Source organism: Dipteris shenzhenensis, chromosome 17 (assembly GCF_047967505.1).
Source record: "Dipteris shenzhenensis isolate YYH24624 ecotype China chromosome 17, Dip_SZ_1.0, whole genome shotgun sequence".
Classification (NCBI taxonomy): Eukaryota; Viridiplantae; Streptophyta; class Polypodiopsida; order Gleicheniales; family Dipteridaceae; genus Dipteris; species Dipteris shenzhenensis.
This window is the reverse complement of record NC_141612.1, coordinates 6,071,960-6,090,061: the sequence shown is the minus strand read 5'-3', so window position 1 is coordinate 6,090,061 and position 18,102 is coordinate 6,071,960. Positions and strand designations below refer to the sequence as shown.

At 41.1% G+C, this 18,102-nt stretch overlaps 1 protein-coding gene across 1 annotated transcript; it reads right to left on the bottom strand.

Moving 5' to 3' along the window:
• Positions 1-14,701: 14,701 nt before the first annotated feature.
• Positions 14,702-15,781, bottom strand: LOC147891586 (uncharacterized). The gene is made up of 2 exons (XM_087388822.1): positions 14,964-15,781; positions 14,702-14,844 (listed from the first exon to the last, which is right to left on the bottom strand). Exons 1-2 carry the CDS (start codon positions 15,490-15,492, stop codon positions 14,798-14,800), a joined length of 576 nt encoding a protein of 191 aa, XP_087244948.1. The 5' UTR covers positions 15,493-15,781; the 3' UTR covers positions 14,702-14,797.
• Between the last annotated feature and the right edge of the window lie 2,321 nt (positions 15,782-18,102).

The window sequence follows — 18,102 nt, the reverse complement described above, 5'->3', positions numbered from 1 at the left end:
TTCATGACGCTGAGAGCTCCTTCACACGGACCTCTGCAAATGGAGACAGAAGCTTTGGGTGGTTCCTACTACTTCATGACGCTGATCGACGACTACAATAGAAGGATATGGATATACTTCCTGAAGACTAAAGACGAGGCTTTTAGTAGGTTCAAGGAATGGCATGTAATGGTCGAGAAAGAAGTGGGGAGGAAGGTGAAGAAGTTGAGATCAGACAGAGGTGGAGAGTTCACATCAACTGAATTCGAAAGTTACTACAAAAGTCACGGAATCAAGAGGCAGAAACCCCTGCCACATACATCACAGCAAAATGGAGTAGTAGAACGCAAGATGCACGTCATCTGCGAAATGGGCCGAAGTATGATGAAAGGGAAAGATTTGCCAAAGACTTTCTGGGCTAAAGCATGTAACACTGCAGTTTACATCTTGAATCATAGCTACACGAAGGCTGTGAACGGGATGACTCCACTGCAAGCCTTTTCTCGTAAGAAACCTTCAGCTGCATATTTCAGAGTTTTTGGATGTGACTGTTTTGTGCATGTCCTTGATGCTACCACGACCAAATGGGAACCGAAAAGCCGGAAGTGTATTTTCTTGGGCTACAGTGAAGAGGCAAAGGGTTATCATCTCTATAACCCTGTTACCAAGGTAATTGTAAGTCGGATGTGGTCTTCTCAGAACAGCCGTATCAATTAGAGGAGGATGCTTCCTTCCAAGACAACCAGGACTAGGATATCCATCCAGTACCACCACCAACAATAGACCGAACTCCCCCAACAGTGCTTGGGAGGATTCAAGACAAAGAAGATGAAGAAGAGCCTGCAGAACCACAATCGCAACGTCCATTCTCGAAGTGGGTAAAGCAGCATTTGGACGGCAAAGAACCTCCAGCCATAGAGGAGGAACCATCCAAACACCGCCGGTCCAAGAGATTAGAGGAGCAAAGAAGGGCGCAGGAACACTTGGTTAACTATGCTTTGATGATAGAAGTGATCCATGCTGATGAACCCAAGTGTCTTGAAGAGGCACAGGGCGATGATAGGTGGATGGAGGCTATGCAGTCAGAGTATGGCTCCATAATGAAGAACAACACTTGGGACCTTGTGGATCGACCACCGAAATGCAAGGTAATCGGAACCAAGTGGGTGTACAAGACCAAGTACAAGTCTGACGGCATGTTGGACAAGTACAAGGCTCAGCTCGTGGCAAAAGGATTTGAGCTGAAACAGGCCCCACGAGAGTGGTACCAGCGAATTGATGCCTACTTTCTGCAAAACGGGTTCAGGAGGAGTCCATTTGATGCAAATTTGTATATCTTCAGAGAAGGAGGCAAGTGTATGATCGTGGTCCTTTATGTGGACGACCTTGTCATAACAGGGAACCATGAAGAGAAGATCTCGTAGACGAAGCATTTGCTAGGAAGAGAGTTTGAAATGACAGACCTCGGACCAATGCATTTTTGTTTGGGGATTGAAGTTTGGCGGGAGCCAAAACAGATCTTCATTTCGAAGCTCTCAAACGAGGATTCATCACCACTGGTGGATGAAGCGAAGTATAGAAGGCTTGTAGGCAGCTTGATTTACCTGTGCAACACATGGCCGAACATCAGTTTTGCGACTGGTGTACTAAGCAGGTTTTCCAATAAGCCCTGGGAGAACCATGCCAGGAGCTGAAATACATCAAAGGCACACTTGATTATGGCATCACCTATACCAAGGGCAACATCTTGACCAGATTCTGTGACTCTGATTGGGCAGGAGACGTGGACAGCAGGAGATCAGTGACAGAGTACTATTTCTCACTTGGATCTGGAGTTGTCATGGGTCAGCAAGAAGCAACCCACAGTTGCTCTTTCTTCTACCGAGGCCGAGTACTACAAATTTGCATGCTTTGCTTCTTGCAAGGCAGTGTGGTTGAGGAGGATTTTGGGGGACATGGGTGCAATGCAGAACAAGCCTACGCAGTTATCATGTGACAATCAGAGTTGCATGGCGATTGCAAAGAACCCGGTGTTCCACGCTTGCACAAAACACATTGAGATTCAATATCACTTTGTACACGAGCTCATCATGGATGGAGAGGTCGACTTGGTGTACTGTCCGACTACAGAGAATGATGCGGACATCTTCATGAAGGCTCTTGGAAGAGACTTGCTTGAGAGGCATCTTCATCGACTTGGCATTGGGCCGAAAAAGTAAGTTCACTTGCGGGTGGACATTGAGGGGGTTTGTTAGATATCAATGCTCCACTCTCGTGTAACTACGTGGGAACCAGCTAACTCTACTTGTAAACCCCCCATATGAGGAGAAGGCATTTGAGTAGCTCAGTTATCTGGTAGGTCCTGGTTTGGACACCAGATGGGGACCATGTGTGGCCTGATGGCTAGACGGCTTCAGATAGAGTTGGCACACCACCAACTAGGCTACATGCAAGTGCGGGAAGGCATCCCTTGACTGACCGCATAGAGGGTAGACGGAGCATCTCCCAGGGCAGCCCACTCTCAGGTTGCGGGGCCCATTTAGAGCCTCAAATGATCCCGGATGGCTCTGGGCCAAACAGTAACCGTAGGTAAGTTGTCTATTTTGCGCACCAGTTCTATCAAATGGTCGGTGGCCTATCTCGGGACCGTCCGACCCCTAGTCGACCATTTTGGATAGACTGGGTTGGTCACTCAATTGAGCCTAACCGACTACGCATGGTGGCTATATAAGAGCAAGCCCGTGAAGCCCATTTCATCACTAGCTACAACAACCCTGATTCCTTAGCATCCAGCCTTTCTACTGTTTCCAGCTTGCCATCAAAGCTTCTTTCACAGGAGTGCATGGTTGGGAGGCAGCGCCATCTATTGTATCAGTTCTACAGTAATCAAATTTTTGATTCTCCATACTATCTTGTTTTCTCTCTTGCATACGAGATCCTGTTATCTGTTGAGCATAGACATTGTATTATTTTCTTACATGGTTTTCCTATTTTGGTGTGTGGCTTCCTAACATGTCCTATTATGAAGCCAAGGGGGGATGTACTGTGGGAGCCATATGTATTGGCTTTGATAGGTCTCATTATCAAGCCTGGCCAAGTTCCAAGATGTTGGTGTATTCCTAGACCTATGAGCTGGTGATGTAGCCATGCTATAACATGAGCCTCTGAGCATGTTGAGTCTCAAGCCATGAGAATGCTTGGATCAACCTTTGAACACGCTCACGACTTTAGCCTCTAAGTTGCATAGGGTGCACAGTTTGATGACCATCATTGTCATGTTCTATTCTTGGTTCCATTCCACTAGTCTCTCACCTTGCCTTCATGGGGGGGTGTTGGAATATGAAGCCAAAGTGAGTCTAAAATGAGTGTTCTAGGTGGTCTAGGTGTGGTTTTATAGTCTAGTGAGGTCCTTCAAACAGTCCTCTCCACACACCTCCAATGCGGTTGATCTGAGGATGGCTCAGCAACAGGAAGGGGGGCATGTTAACACATCCATAGAGTACAGTCACAGAATGCATGGTAACCAATGATTATTGGTGATTAGGCTTCGTGATTTACTTCAATGGTTCCAGCCATGGAAGGAGGATAGTACAAGCTTAGGGAGTTTGAGCCCCAAATATACCAACGGTCATAGGTTCAGGCTACAAATTGCCACAAAATGTGGTTATGGTGGTTCTTTGCCTCATGGGGTTCAAGCTACAAGTAGCCCAAGATCGGCCTCGCCACTCTAGGTTTTGCAATCTCGGATAGGGGGTTTGAACCCCAAAAAGCTTAGGGCTTGGAGCTGCAAGGCTAACACAAGCACTATTTGGGACCCGAGCACCTCCTAATGCCAGGTTTTTCCCAAAAGTATTGGCAAGAGAACCTCCTAATTTTGGGATTGTCCCAAGCACTCTTATATGGTTAACACAAGTGCTATTTTCAACACACAAGCGTGGAACAGTAGGGGAGAGATGGAAAGGATACACCCTATGGGCCTAAAATCCTTTTAAAATGTAAAGAAAGGGAGAGTGCTAAAAGGAAAAGGGTTGGCCCTCCCTTCAAAAGCTAACATGTACAAAAGACCAAATGGTTGACTTTGGTCTTCATTGTTGTATGCACAAGTTTGGAATACACGCTCCCTCTTTTCTTTAAGAGTGTCTTTGGGTGTTCTCTTGTCTCCTTCATAGTGCCTTTGTGTTTGCCACTCCATCCCCCTTCACTCTCTCCTTCCCTCCTCCTTCTCCCTCCCTTCTCCCGTCTCTTCTCCCCTCTCCCCCTTCCCTCTTTCTCTTGTGGAAACACAATGCAACAATCCGGAAGCCACTTGTGTGACACAAGTTGATGGCTCATGCTTGCATTGCTCTCACAAGGAAGTAGATTGGAGTGGAGGCTCCAAGGGCATTCCTTCAAGATCCCCATGACATGAGTCACCATCGAGACCACAAAATTTTTGCATCCTCTTCCATTAAAAAGTTTGATGGAACAAACTTTTCTCTGTGAAAAGAACAGATAAGGGATGTGCTTATTCAAAAGAAGCAAATTAAACCCTTGAATGGGATTGCAACTAAGCTTGAAGAGCAGCTATGTCTAAGGATGATTGGAATGAGTTGGATGCATTAGCAAAGTCTACTATTGGACTTCATCTTGTAGAGTCAGTTTATCTCACAGTAGTAAATGAGTAGACTACAGAAGATTGTCTATGGAAAGACCATTCCTACTCCATTGACCCGCCTTAAGCACCAAGTAGAGGCTGTTGATCGATTTACTGAAGATTTCTCTAGCATTTTGGCTACTGTCAAAAAGAATATCGAGCATGCTCAAGTTGTGTATACTACATGTGCAAACAAGGGTCGAAAGAAAGTTGTATTTGTTGAAGGTGACCTAGTCATGTTACGTATCAAGAAGCGCAGACTTAAGAGTATTGAGACACACCCTATAGTTAAGTTTGCCCCGTGTTCCAGGCCCGAGATCTTTACTTTCAAGGCTTATCGCTTCAGAATTATACAGAAGCTTTCCAATATCATTTGGAAGGTGCCAGCGTATTGAACATCCTCTGCCTGGCAAGTATTTAGTTGGCAGTAGGGCATCTCAAAGGATCCTTGTCAATGGACAGAATGGACGAAGATTACCAGTTGACATTGCAGGCATGCAGAGGTGTTTCTCAAGTGAGGCTCCAAGGAAGACGGGTAAGTTTTAAGAGGTTCCTCTAATATGTTTAGTGGCGTGTTTGTTTCAGTTTGTACTTTTTAGAATATTCATTAGTATATCAAGGGTGTCTTCTTTGTTGAGTGGCCTGGTTGTTGCAAGGATGCCAATGTTTCCCATTTTTATACAAGATAGTTTTCTACTTCCTCTCTCTCTCTCTTTGTCTCTCTCTTAGAACAAAAAGGAGTAGCTAAAAGGAAGAATAGGACTTTGGTAGATAGTGCTAGAGAAATGCTTAGTGGGAAGCATCTTTTGAACCAATATTGGGTAAAATCATCTTTTGAGCAAATATTGGATAAAAGAAATCCACACTATGGACTACTTACTTAATTGGGTTCAACCAAAAAGATTCAAGGTATGACACTTGGTGAGGCATTCACTTGATATAAGCCATGCATTAGACATCTTTGCATATTCAAATTCATAGCATATGCCCACATACATGATCTTCAATGCATCATGGTTGTCTACATTGATGAAAGAAAGTCATAGAATTTATAAGATACTATTTAACCAAAAGGTCATCATCTCCAAAGATGCAGTGTTTGATCAAGAATCATAATGGAAGACATCACATAAGCAAGAGATAGTCACACTTACTACTCATACAAAGAAGCTTGATGAAGAATTGCAAGAATTGCCAAAAGATCCACTTAGCTAGTGTACTTTGAGGATGTAGTTGATGGGCCAAATGGAAAACTCCTATAAATAAGGAGATGGGCACTTTATACAAAAGCAACATTTTGGATATAATTGAACTTCCATGAAGAAAGTTCAGGTAATTGCAAAGCAAGTGGTATAATAAAGTCAAGTATAATTTGGGAAGTGGTAGCATTAATTGTATAAAGCCTAACTAGTTGTAAAAGGTTTTTCATAATATTATGGATAAGTATATGATGAGACTCATGTGCCAATTATTAGTAGATTTTTAAGACTGCTAGCAATACTCAATAAATGGTATGTGTACCACTTAGATGTCAAAATTGCTTTTTTCAATGAGGAAGTCTACATGAAGCAATTATCAGGGTATGTTGAACAAGGAAAAGAGAATTCGGATTTCCATCCTAAGAAAATTCTCTACATCTTAAAGCAAGCTCCCAAAAGCTACTATAATAGATTTGACAAGTATTTTACTAATCTGGGATACATCGAATCCAATGCAGATCATACTCTCTACTAAAAAGTGCAAGGGATAGAGGCTACTATTCCACTTTTATATGTAGATGATCTAGTTGTGATAAGAAGCAATGATAACTTCATTGACAAGTTGAAACAAGACTTGCTTGTAGAGTTAGACATTGAAGATCTTGGACTTATGCATTATTGTCTTAACATTGAGTTTTGGAGAGACTCAGATAGCACCTTCATGAGCCAATAGAAATATGTGGATAGTATCCTAAAAACTTAGATGTGGAAGATTGTAAGATTACATCCATTCGTATAGAGCAAAATTTGAAACTTACCAAAGACCCCAAAAATCCTTTAGTCAATGACAAGTATGATTGAAAGCTTATTGATCTCTTATATGTCTGACTATCATAAGGCTATACATTTTTTATATAGTAAGTTCACTAGCACATTTCATGGCAAATCCATAAAAATCTCATTGGAATGAATCCAAGAGGGCCTTGAGGTACATCAGAGGTGTAAGATAGTTTGGAATAGAATATAGAGGAAGTCATTTAAGGTTGTATGGATATTGTGAAAGTGACTATGCAAGAGATCATGAGACTAGGAGATCCACACCACGGTTGTTAAAAAAACAACCAACCATTTCTTTGTCTTAAACAGAAGCACAATATAGACCACCCACAATAGGAACAAATTGTTGGTAAGCTGAAAGGAAAGGAAAGAGTGGACACAAACTCAGAATACTTGCATTACTTGCATTTTTGGAATGAAGAAGAGTGAGGTCCTTAAGTAGGCACCTCATACATGCTCACTGACATCACTGATGACTTCAGAGCTCCACAATCATCTCCTCAATCTGCTCCTAGATTCTCTCAATTATCCTATGTGGCTCTTCCACCACCTAACTGTGCTTGTGGGCACCTAACTGTGCCTCTAACACTCACACATAGAAACCAAGGTGTGCCTGAGGCATACACCTTGAGATATCCCAACAAACCCCCCCTCAAGGGAATGCTTCAGGCTATGTCAAGGATACATCTAGTCTCATAGTTTCTCATGCCATCTCATGGTGGTCAAGGATTAATCTATGGCTAGGTTCTCATGCTAGCAAGGGTTCCCTTGGGTGTAAGGTAAACAAAAAGGGATACAAAAAGTCCTTCCAATGGTTATCTCCCCTGCATGTACATGCACACAATGTCTGCAGGAGGTACCATGGAACAAAACATACACATGGCCTACATCATAAGGTGACCAGAGCTGTTTACAAAACACACAAAACACAATAGTTTATTTTCATTCATTTTGGAGGACTATCCAGGCTGAGTACCTTGACATAAAAAGAGAGATCTGGAGCATACATAGAGATGATTTAAAATGCATAATCTTCACAGGATGCCTCATCTTGTGGAGGCTCATCTACTGAAAGTAGATTTGCATTTTCTGTCTTTGCTTTGGCTCTGCAAAACTTCTCATTATGGTTGTTCTTGCCACAGTGCTTGCATGGATTAATTTTGAAGCAGTCCTTTGAAAGGTGATTTGTCTTTCCACAGTGATTGCAAGGGGTATACTTGCCCTTCTGGACTTTTACAGCATAAACAGTGTCATTGCCTTTCCTGAGCTCCATATGCCTTTCTTCTTCTTGGAGAGCAGAGATAATACCTTCAAGATTAGGATTAGGAAGATTTTTCAAAGTGGTAACTATGTGATCATAATCTTCAGGCATACTCTTAAGTAACACTGCCATAGCATCATCTGGAGTGATAGGAGAATTGATAGAAGCTAATTGAGTCATAAGACTCCGCATATAGTTGACATGAGCTGCTAAAGTAGTACCACTAGCCATCTTCAATTCAAAGAAAGAGATTTTAAGTGATCGTTTAGAGATGTGAGAGCTAGCACCAAAAATCATGTCAAGCTTCTGCCAAGCTTCTGAAGGAGACTCCAAGTCAGAGATATGGTGAATATAATCATCTCCTAAAGCAAGAGCAATGATACCATATGCTTTTTCTTCTCTAGCTGGATCCCTTGCCGGTCGTGTCGGAGTTGAGGATTCTCCAGCATTGGAGGCCGTAGAAGAAGCGGTAGGAGTCGGTTTGACAAGTCCCCATTTTGCAAATTTCACCTTCATCTGCCATGTGTGGAAGCCCTTTCTATTGAACTTCTCTAGATTCAATAGGATAGCCATGAGAGGGTCTAACCCAGATATTGGGCAGTGTCTATCTCTCTTACAAGGCAAAAAATAACTGAAAGAATTCCAAAATATGAGCACTTGATGTAGCAAAGACTAGTGACCAATATTCAGTCAATGATGCTTCTTCTTACATGCTTCATAGAAGTGGCTAAAATGAATACTTTCCAATCAAAACCAGGTCTAGTAATTCAAAACAAAACTGAAGCCACACTTGTACTGAAGTTATTGAAAGTTTCAAAAAACCAGAAATGCTAGAGTAGCATTTTATGTAGCATCATCTTCAAAAACTTGTCCAAAACTGTCAAAACTAAAAGGCTGAACTTGGAGGGCTTGTAACTCACTCTTCAAAGCAAGGAAAAGAGGGCTTTCTGAAGAAAAAGAAAGCTCATATACCAGAGAGGGTCCAGCATAGAGGTTGGATGAAATGGTGCGCACTTTTGCCCGAGGGAGTTGCTACAGGCTGAACCTGAATTTTGATGATTTCTCCTTCGTTACTGAACCAAATGAGCTGAAAAATGGCTCAAAATCTTCGTCTTGAGGTCGCCCATCTACTCCTAAGAGGGCTCAAGCAATGGCGGAGCAGGCAGGGAGTATTGAGCAGTAGAAGAAATGGCGAAAAATGCGCTGTTTGGGGAATGGCAGCCACCACAGACACTTTTTCTTCAATAGCTTGTAGGTGGAAGTTCGCCCATACTAGAGGAGATTCCAGCTCAGAGGGTTTGGGCAATGGTCGTTTGTAGGTGGAGAACCAAGCTCTCAAAGATTTTGGGAAGAAAGAGGAAAATGGAGAAGAAGAAGATGAAGAAGAAGAAGATGATGTGGCAGAAATGGCCTCAAGGGGGATCAAAGGGCTCTGATACCATGTTGGTAAGCTGAAAGGAAAGGAAAGAGTAGACACAAACTCAAAATACTTGCATTACTTGCATTTTTGGAATGAAGAAGAGTGAGGTCCTTAAGTAGGCACCTCATACATGCTCACTGACATCACTGATGACTTCAGAGCTCCACAATCATCTCCTCAATCTGCTCCTAGATTCTCTCAATCATCCTATGTGGCTCTTCCACCACCTAACTGTGCTTGTGGGAACCTAACTGTGCCTCTAGCACTCACACATAGAAACCAAGGTGTGCCTGAGGCATACACCTTGAGATATCCCAACAAATTTTCATGGGATGATGTATAATGACTATTGGCAACAACAATATATTATGATAATTAAATGGCTCAAGAATTAGCCAAGAATCTAGTATATCACTCTAAGACAAAGCACATTGATGTCACAGAGAATTTCATCATGGCAAGAGAATTACTTAATGTAATCCCATTGCAACATTGTTATACCAAAGAGATTTTGTAGGTATCATTACCTAATTGGTTGGGAAAGAGATTTTCAAGAAACTCCAACAAGCTCTTGGTTAAACTCAAAGAAAGGACATTCCCATTAAAAGGGTGTGATGGAATGTATTGTTCATTATTTCTTCCATTCCCATAATCATCATCTTGAGGCAAGACCTACTTCATGATGTTGATGTTGAAGGAAGGTGTTGAGGATTCATTAGCACTAACACAAAGTGCTAAAAAGGAACAAGGTTGGAAACCTTAACACTAAAGAGGTATGTATGTATTCATTCTTTTCACCTAATATAGTGTACAATTAGTAATTGCAGGTGTGATCTCTAGGTGTGCCCTCTCTCCTCATCTCTACTTGTCTCATCCATGTCTGCATTTCTTGAAGTAAGCATTTTTTCTTTCATATTTTCTTGCATTTGAATTAATATTGGGCTCATAATTGTTGATATTGTCTATAGTGTTCATGTACAATATTATCTACTCTCAAATGCTTCCCAAGGTTATCTAACAAAAGGTGTCAGAAATGCCATCAATAAATTGAGTGCTTTTGTGAGGCATGATGTCATAGTTATTGATATGAGCTAATAAGGACCGAGGCCATTGAAGTTGTATGTTTAATTGAGAAGGCATTCTCAAATTTCCATGCATAAAGTCATGATTTCTTGTCTTTGATAATTGGAATTAGAGCATCTTTTACATTCAAATTCATCAAAATTAGTGCTAAGCCTACATTTTCATCCTAATCAAATTGCTTGTCTCAAATGTATATAATATGATCTACAATCAAGTTTGTTGTTGTAGACTGTGCTGTGTATTCTTGTCTCTTCACTTTTTCAATGAAAATATCATAAAGTTTCTTCATTTTGAAAATGTTGACAGGCTTGAATTTCTAGTTTTCATCCTTAATGCCATCAAATTTTCTATTTTGTTCTAGGAATATAATATCATCATGTGCTTATGCCACATTTTTGTCATTGATAGAAATGTCCACTTGAGACTGTTGCTTTGAAATTATAGCTTTCAATGTGGACAAGATACCTATTATGATAGACCTGAGTCCTAATTTAAAATGGTTAAGATATGGTTAGAATAGTAGATTTAATTTCACACTAAACCTTGACCAAATGTCACAATCATGCAATTAGCGAGTTGCATAAAGAGCAGATAGATTGAAAAAGAATTGTGGAATGTAGTAATATAGAGTTATGGAACCTTATGCGAAGATGTACATCTATCTCTCTCCATCTTTTGTGATGTTGATTATTTGGTAGGCAATATTAATGATTGTAAATTCACTATGAGCTATTGTTGTTCTCTTAGATGTAGTGCCCTTGTTTCTTGGAGTACTAAGAATCGGCCTAAAATTTGTTTATCTTTAAGAATGGGGAATACTAAGCTACATCTTTTAATGTATGAAATGATTGGTTATGATGAATTCTTGGTGATTTATGATATAGTATTCTCTATGATGATCAAAGTTCTACAACACTTTTGTTACCAACCCTATTTTCCATGTTGGGATTAAACATATCAAAATATAATGTCACTTCATTTGACAACAAGATCAAGTAGGACTTACTATTGGTCTACTTCCAACATTATTGTAGGTACTTTTAGTAGAATCTTTTACACAAGCCCCTCATGTCCAATAAGGTTATAACAAAAGTTGGTCCTTTCTTCTTCCCAAATTTCCATTAAGGGGGGTAATGACTAGAAAATTTTCAAATTTTCTTAATGAATTCAAGGACTATCTTGAAGTTTTGTCTAATTCAGTGGGTTTATGTTGGGAAATTTCAACACAAAACTTCATGCAAAGGTTGTGAGCCTTTTAGTGAAAAATGTAGTGATTAATGAAGTTGTGAGACATTGCTATGCTTTTGATATTTTCATTTACTTTATAGTTTCTCCTTCTCTCTTTCTCCATCTCTCAAAGGTAGCAATGCAAGATCTAGGACCATTTGATTATAGATAGATAGTCTTGACCACTTATGGAAAGATTTCTAGAAGACTCAAGAGTAATTTCAAAGAAGATGATAACGTTGAGAAGGGGTACAAGTATTTGGTAACAGTGCCCATAATCATAGGGCTTGACTAGAATATTGAAAGGTATTTAATATGGATCCTCTTCTATTAAATGATAGCATGAGTGCAAATTATCTTGATATGTACAAAACCTACTATTCAATTAAATGGAATGCAAAGTCTATGTTCGCTTTTGTAAATATTTCCATAAGAGCAATTTCAAAGAAGATTATAATGTCAAGAATGCAGTTAAAAATTCCTTACCCAATTATGGTGTTGAGTAATGATAGGATTTGACTAGAAGAGTAATTTTCATTCAATATGGATCCTCGTCTAATCAAATCATAGCATTAGTACAAATCAGCTTGAGATCTACAAACCTACAACTTGATTGAATGGAATGCAGTGTCTATATCCAATATTGAGTGGTTTGGGTTAGGAAACCCGCTGAATAAAATAAAATGTGTTATAGTAGTTGGTTTACTGTATCCTAGACATGAGATATAAACACTCATGAGCTTTGGAGGTTTACAAAATCCATAAGAAGGATTGAGATGATTGCACATATGGGATATTGGAATGGATATGGTTGAGTAATCTGCATAAATGGGGGACTTTGATACTCTCAAGATATGATCTGAATAGGCAAGTTATAACAAGCTTTGAAAGAGCCAAGCTAACATGAATAGAGTGTAAAATCTAAGTGAATAAGACCAACCAACTCCCACAAAATTTGAACAAGCGAGTTGTGTGACAATGTTAATGGTATGACATGGAAGAGCCTATCCAACTTCTAAGGACCTTGTGTTGGCTCTAGAGACCAAATGGTTGGCACCCAATCTAAAAAGGGCTTTCAAAAAAAGACAAGCAGTTGAACCATCATAAGCAACAAATTAAGTACCCTATCACACAAACAGATTGTTGAACCCCTCACTCAATTAGTTTACTTAAATATATGCACCCTAATGCATACTTTCTCATTTAGCGGTGCTACAATTTGCTCTCAACTCTCGCCCAGAAACTCCCTCTTCTCAATGATATGAAGTAGAACAATCTCAACATTATATGTCGATCTATGTGCATTTGTTGTCCATACGATTGGTTAGAGGTTTATTATGGTACCACAATGGCACCTTATTCTCTTCAGGAGAGTTTTTTTTTTTTAATTTCACTTCAGGAGAGTATTATACAAGATGTTTTTCATGTAAATAAAGTTTTGTGTACATGTTAGCTACATGTGGACTCTCCTTCGCTCCCTCATCTTAGATGATTTTGCCTACCATTTGCTTGTTTGTGTAATGTGTGGTTTGTGCAATCCCCTCATTCCACCTTGACATTAACATGATATCATAGTACCTACTAGCTTGCATTTAGCTTGTCTAGACCTCTGTTTGAGTTGTAGCCATCTTGGGTTTTGTTGCCTTTGTTTTTGCTCTAGAAGTTTGGCTTTTTGGACATTCCTAGCTCCCATTTTGATCATTTGAAGCTTCCTTACTTCATTGGTTTGTTTTGAAGAGTTGTGAACGAGCGAGTCTCAAGTACTTCTTGAATAAGTTCTTAGAGTGTTTTTCAAAGATGCACATCTTTTTTTATTGGTTTCAAAGCTTCAATGCTTTGGTTTTTGAGATTGTGTAAGCTTCGCTATTGATTTTCTCCACTCTTTGTTGAAGTTCTTTTTGAAACTTAACATGAGACCTCATAATTGGTAGTAGTGCCCTTTACATGGTGGTAATGGAAATCCTTCATGAAGGTCATTCTTTAGGACTCAAACTTTACTCCCACATGATTTTTAGTTGGCTCCTTTTTGTGTTGCAATGTATGCCCTTTATATGCACACTTTGTGTGCACCTTTGCATTGTAGCCTCCTTTTTTTCACCCTTGAAATCTGTTTACAATACAAAGGAAAAAAGGTGTTCCAAGGACAACTACATTTGTTGGTGAATAATCACCATTCTTGTTAAGTATTTTTTATGGTCAAGCCTAAGTCAACACAATGCACCAATGGAAAAGAATTCTATTGTTTACTTTACATTAAGTTGACCAACAATGGAAGATGGAATTGTGTTTATTTTCGTGAAAAAGAGGGAAGTTCTATAAATAAAAAGATTACAGACAGCTTAGTAAGCTCTCATTACATGGATTCCTCAAGTGCCTAATGCCTTTAACTGAAGTACTGAAGTGCATCCAAAATACTGACTTGAATGATCTTGAAGAAATCATGTGGAGACCTGCAATGACGAAAAACAACAACGTTTCGGTATTGTGTTGACTTTAACGTTAAGTGTACTAACACAACATACAAATAGGGTTATGTTAAGTAAAAGGTCATTAGTGGTAATGGGAAAAGGTCTTGAGACATGTCGCTTGAAACTTCCAAACATGGATGTTGCTTCGCGTTACATCACAGGCCAACGAAAAGGCTGCATCTACAAGACCTCCAATACGCTCGAAGAACCCAAATCCATAGCTCCAACATGCAAAACTTTTAAATAAAAGAATCCAAGTTACGAGATGAAGAGAGAATATATTTACATGGCCAGACATTCTGGACATTCTGAGCAATGTGCTCCTCAAATTTTGTGAATTTGCCCCCCGCCCAAATCAATATTCTCAGCGTTGTAGTTAATAGATATGTGCTCTAGCGTCCCAAATCAAGGAAACTTCAATGGATGTACCGTACTTACAATGGTCACAATATGCTACCATTTTCCTGGGATTTTGCCGACAATTTAAGCTCCTGAGGCTTTAGCAGTCCTTTGTTCTGATGGACGATCTTAATAATTTACAGAGTGTTCCTCACTACAGCTTCTGGACGTGTGCACAATTTCCGAACGCTGACTTCCATTCTTCCTCCTTGGTTGCTGTGTACCTTGATTGGAGAAATCTATCATTGTACAGACCGGCTTCTTCCAATCTTCCCCGCGCGTGAATAACCATCACCCTTGCAGTGAAAACAGCCACTGTTGAAGGTATTGCGTGCTTTCTGCAGAATTGGTGGAAAAATAGCGTTAAACTTGCATGAATTGACACTCCACGACTGCGTGTGTAAGGCATTCAACATGCTAGCAGGAAGGGATAAGAGATAAGAACACCCGGCCTCACCTGCTTGAGAATCCTTTGCTATATTGGAGAGAACCGCAGCCCACAGCTGAGACTTTGAATTCTCTTCCTGCCCAGCCGTGAATCTTCCCCTTTCACCCAAGGTATCAGGACAGGGAGACCCATAACACGGAACCAACACAGCAAAACTATTCTCCGGCTCACCGTCGCTGCAGAAGTCCGGCGCGTGGGGCTCAAACCAACCTACAGACCAATCAGAATCATCCGAATCGGAGCCGGACAAGTAACATCCACCGTCCGAAGGTACCAGAACGATGTCAAAATCCGGGTCAAGGCTCGGAACTTGGCGCCGGTTCTTCTGCCATCGACGCCGGCCGTTGTGCGGCCTTCGGACGGACTGCAAAGAAGCAGAACGACTATGGGGGGTTCCGGACCTCTTGAAGGAAGAGTTTCCGCGAGATTGGTAAGGCACGGAGTCGAGATCAAGGGAAGGGGAAGCAGCGTCAGGAATGGAGGGGGAAGCAGAGTTCCTGCAGAGCCAGGGAGGAAAATTGGGGAAGGGCAAGGCCATTGGAAGGGGTGTAAAAGCTGCAAAGCGAGCTGATCAACCTGGGATTCAGCAAAGCGCTCTCTCTCTCTCTCTCTCTGTGCGTGTGTGTGTGTGTGTGTCTCTCTCTCTCTCTGTGCTGAGAGCTGTGAGCTGTGTGTGTGTGCCTCTCTTTCGTAGACCTGTGAGCTTTCAATCTACTTGCTTGCAGCTGAATTGAAGATGAACTTGGGACTTGTCGAGAAAATCTCAGGGCAGATTCACAGAACCCAATATGAATTTGCAAGTCACCAGTGCTCGCCAATACATGAGCAGGTCTTGCAAGCAATGTGTGGTAGAAGAAGGGCTTTGAGCCTCTCTCTCTCTCTCTAGTGGCTGCACATTTGGATAAAGCCAAGTAAGCTAGGATTCCCAGCCAATAGCTTTCTGCCACGTTGGAACGGACACCTCCTGTGCCCTTCACAATTTGGCGAATGGGTGGCCTACATGGCATCCTGTAGGTGCCCATCCTTGATTCCTTTTGTGGCCTTCACAATTTGGCGAATGGGTGGCCTACATGGCATCCTGTGGGTGCCCATCCTTGATTCCTTTTGTCTAGCAATCCCATGGGTGTTTACACACTTTCCTCCTTGAGGGCATGCCCAAGACTCATGGACGGGCAAGATTGCCCACCCTCAGTCCAGATGCATTTATCCCATAGTGTGTAAGGTTGGGTTCACACTAAGCCACCCGCCCGCCCATGAAGAAAATGGGAAGGAAGATGGGTGTCGGGTCTAGCTGGGTGGACACGGTTTAAATAAGTGTTGCCGTTTAATGACAGTAAAGGTTGATTGGCTTGGTAGTGAAGTGAAATGCCTCTAACTCTGTAGACAAGGGTTTTGACCCCCAATTACACCACTTCCTACCATTTTTCAGGGCTGCCCAACCGCCTTGGACGGTCTCCACCAGCCGGACAACTTTTTGCGCCAGTCCGAGCCCCCTTCATCTATTGGTCCATGCGAACGGTCGAACTTGCATCCGGCGTCCGGGCGAGTGGTCTAAACCCGCCCTAAGGTCACCTTGTCCAACCATTTTCTGCCAATCAGGTCACAAGACAATGGCGAGAAGCTTCACAAACCTCCCACGTGGTGTGTGAATTTGCCAACCACAAAAAGTGCCACACAAATTGTCCGGATGAATCCAACATATTCGAAGGAACCCTTTGAAGGCAAGCTCTAATGGCCCTAAAGCAAAAAGGGAAGAGGAAGGAGAATTTGCAAGCTTGGATGGTCAAAGGAAGGTGCTCTTGCCAAGGACTCCCTTGCCGTATAAAATTCCCCTCCCTTCTACAACCAAGGGCTAAGGCGGGCTCTCTCAATTGCTAGCAATCCAATTCCTTGTACTTTCTTTGGTAGTGGTCGAAGTATCATCAAATCCACTAACATGTCACATCTTTGTAGCAGGAGAATTTTAAATGGTCAAAAAGGGAGGGAATAGTTGCCTAGAATCAAGCAAGCGATGGCAAGCCACCTATGCGTAAGGCTAACATTGAGCTCGTCAAGGTCCTCTCATAGCAAAAACAACCTCCGCCCTTCATCACAAGACAGCGCTAGTGGTCAATCTACACAATGCCTAAGATAGTAGGTTGTTAGTGGAAGGGGACTTTTTAATTTGGGAGACTTACACGCCATTTAAAAACAAAAGGGTTTTTTTTAATACTTATCTAATATAATTATGTATGTGCATGTATGAAGGGAACTTTTTGAAATCAATATGTATACATACAAAAGAGGGAAAACCAAATATACAAAAAAATTTAAATTTGAAATACAAGGGTATTTTAAATGTGTGCTTGTTCCAAGTGTTACATGGTTTTTTATAGATGCTCACCCCGATACATCCACACCAAGTTCAACATTCTTTGAACACCCTTTTTTGTTATAAAAACCACATTCTAGTGGATAGAAAATCAACTCGTCAATAAAATTGCAAGACTCATATTGTCCATTTGATAATATCATCATGTTGGTCCAAACTTTTACCATAACATTTATTGGTTTTTGGCGACATTTCTACCCAAATCATCCACCATTACCAAAAAAGTTCCCACCATGACCTAACAACCAAAAAGCGTTAATCATTGACTTGGGTGACTTACCACCAATACATCTCAAATTTTAATTGTTTGACAAAGTGCTAATGTAATGTAACACTACTATGAAGTTAAGATGATGGTAGGATATCTTAAGAATGCATTTTTCCTAGTGGAAGGGATGTTTAGGTTGTGTCACGGAATGTGTTGAGACCTATGGAATTTGTAGACATATTTGTGGTTCACTAAAATTTTTGTCCCTCCCAAGGGTCAATGGGATTTGTTTTGACTATTTATTATTCAATATCAAAACCATCCAAGACATCCATTTTTCCTCCACCAACTGCCATTCTTGACATCATATAGATCCATACCAGTCACTAATCTCGACCCCTCCACAAAGCCCTAGTGACACCATTGCATAAAAGTTAATAGTTAGGGGTCTAGAAAGATATTCCATGGTCCACTTACAACCTATCCCTCATTCTGATCGAAATTGGCTTCCTAAGGTCTAGCCTAGCAATAATGCTTCATCTTTCCCCAAGCAACATTGTCACTTCACC

Bases quoted from the DNA above. Each gene is read 5' to 3' on its own strand.
- LOC147891586 (XM_087388822.1), bottom strand. From the start codon at position 15,492: ATGGCCTTGCCCTTCCCCAATTTTCCTCCCTGGCTCTGCAGGAACTCT. The intron at 14,845-14,963 runs GTGAGGCCGGGT...CCAATTCTGCAG, and splicing joins AGCAAAGGATTCTCAAGCAG to AAAGCACGCAATACCTTCAA.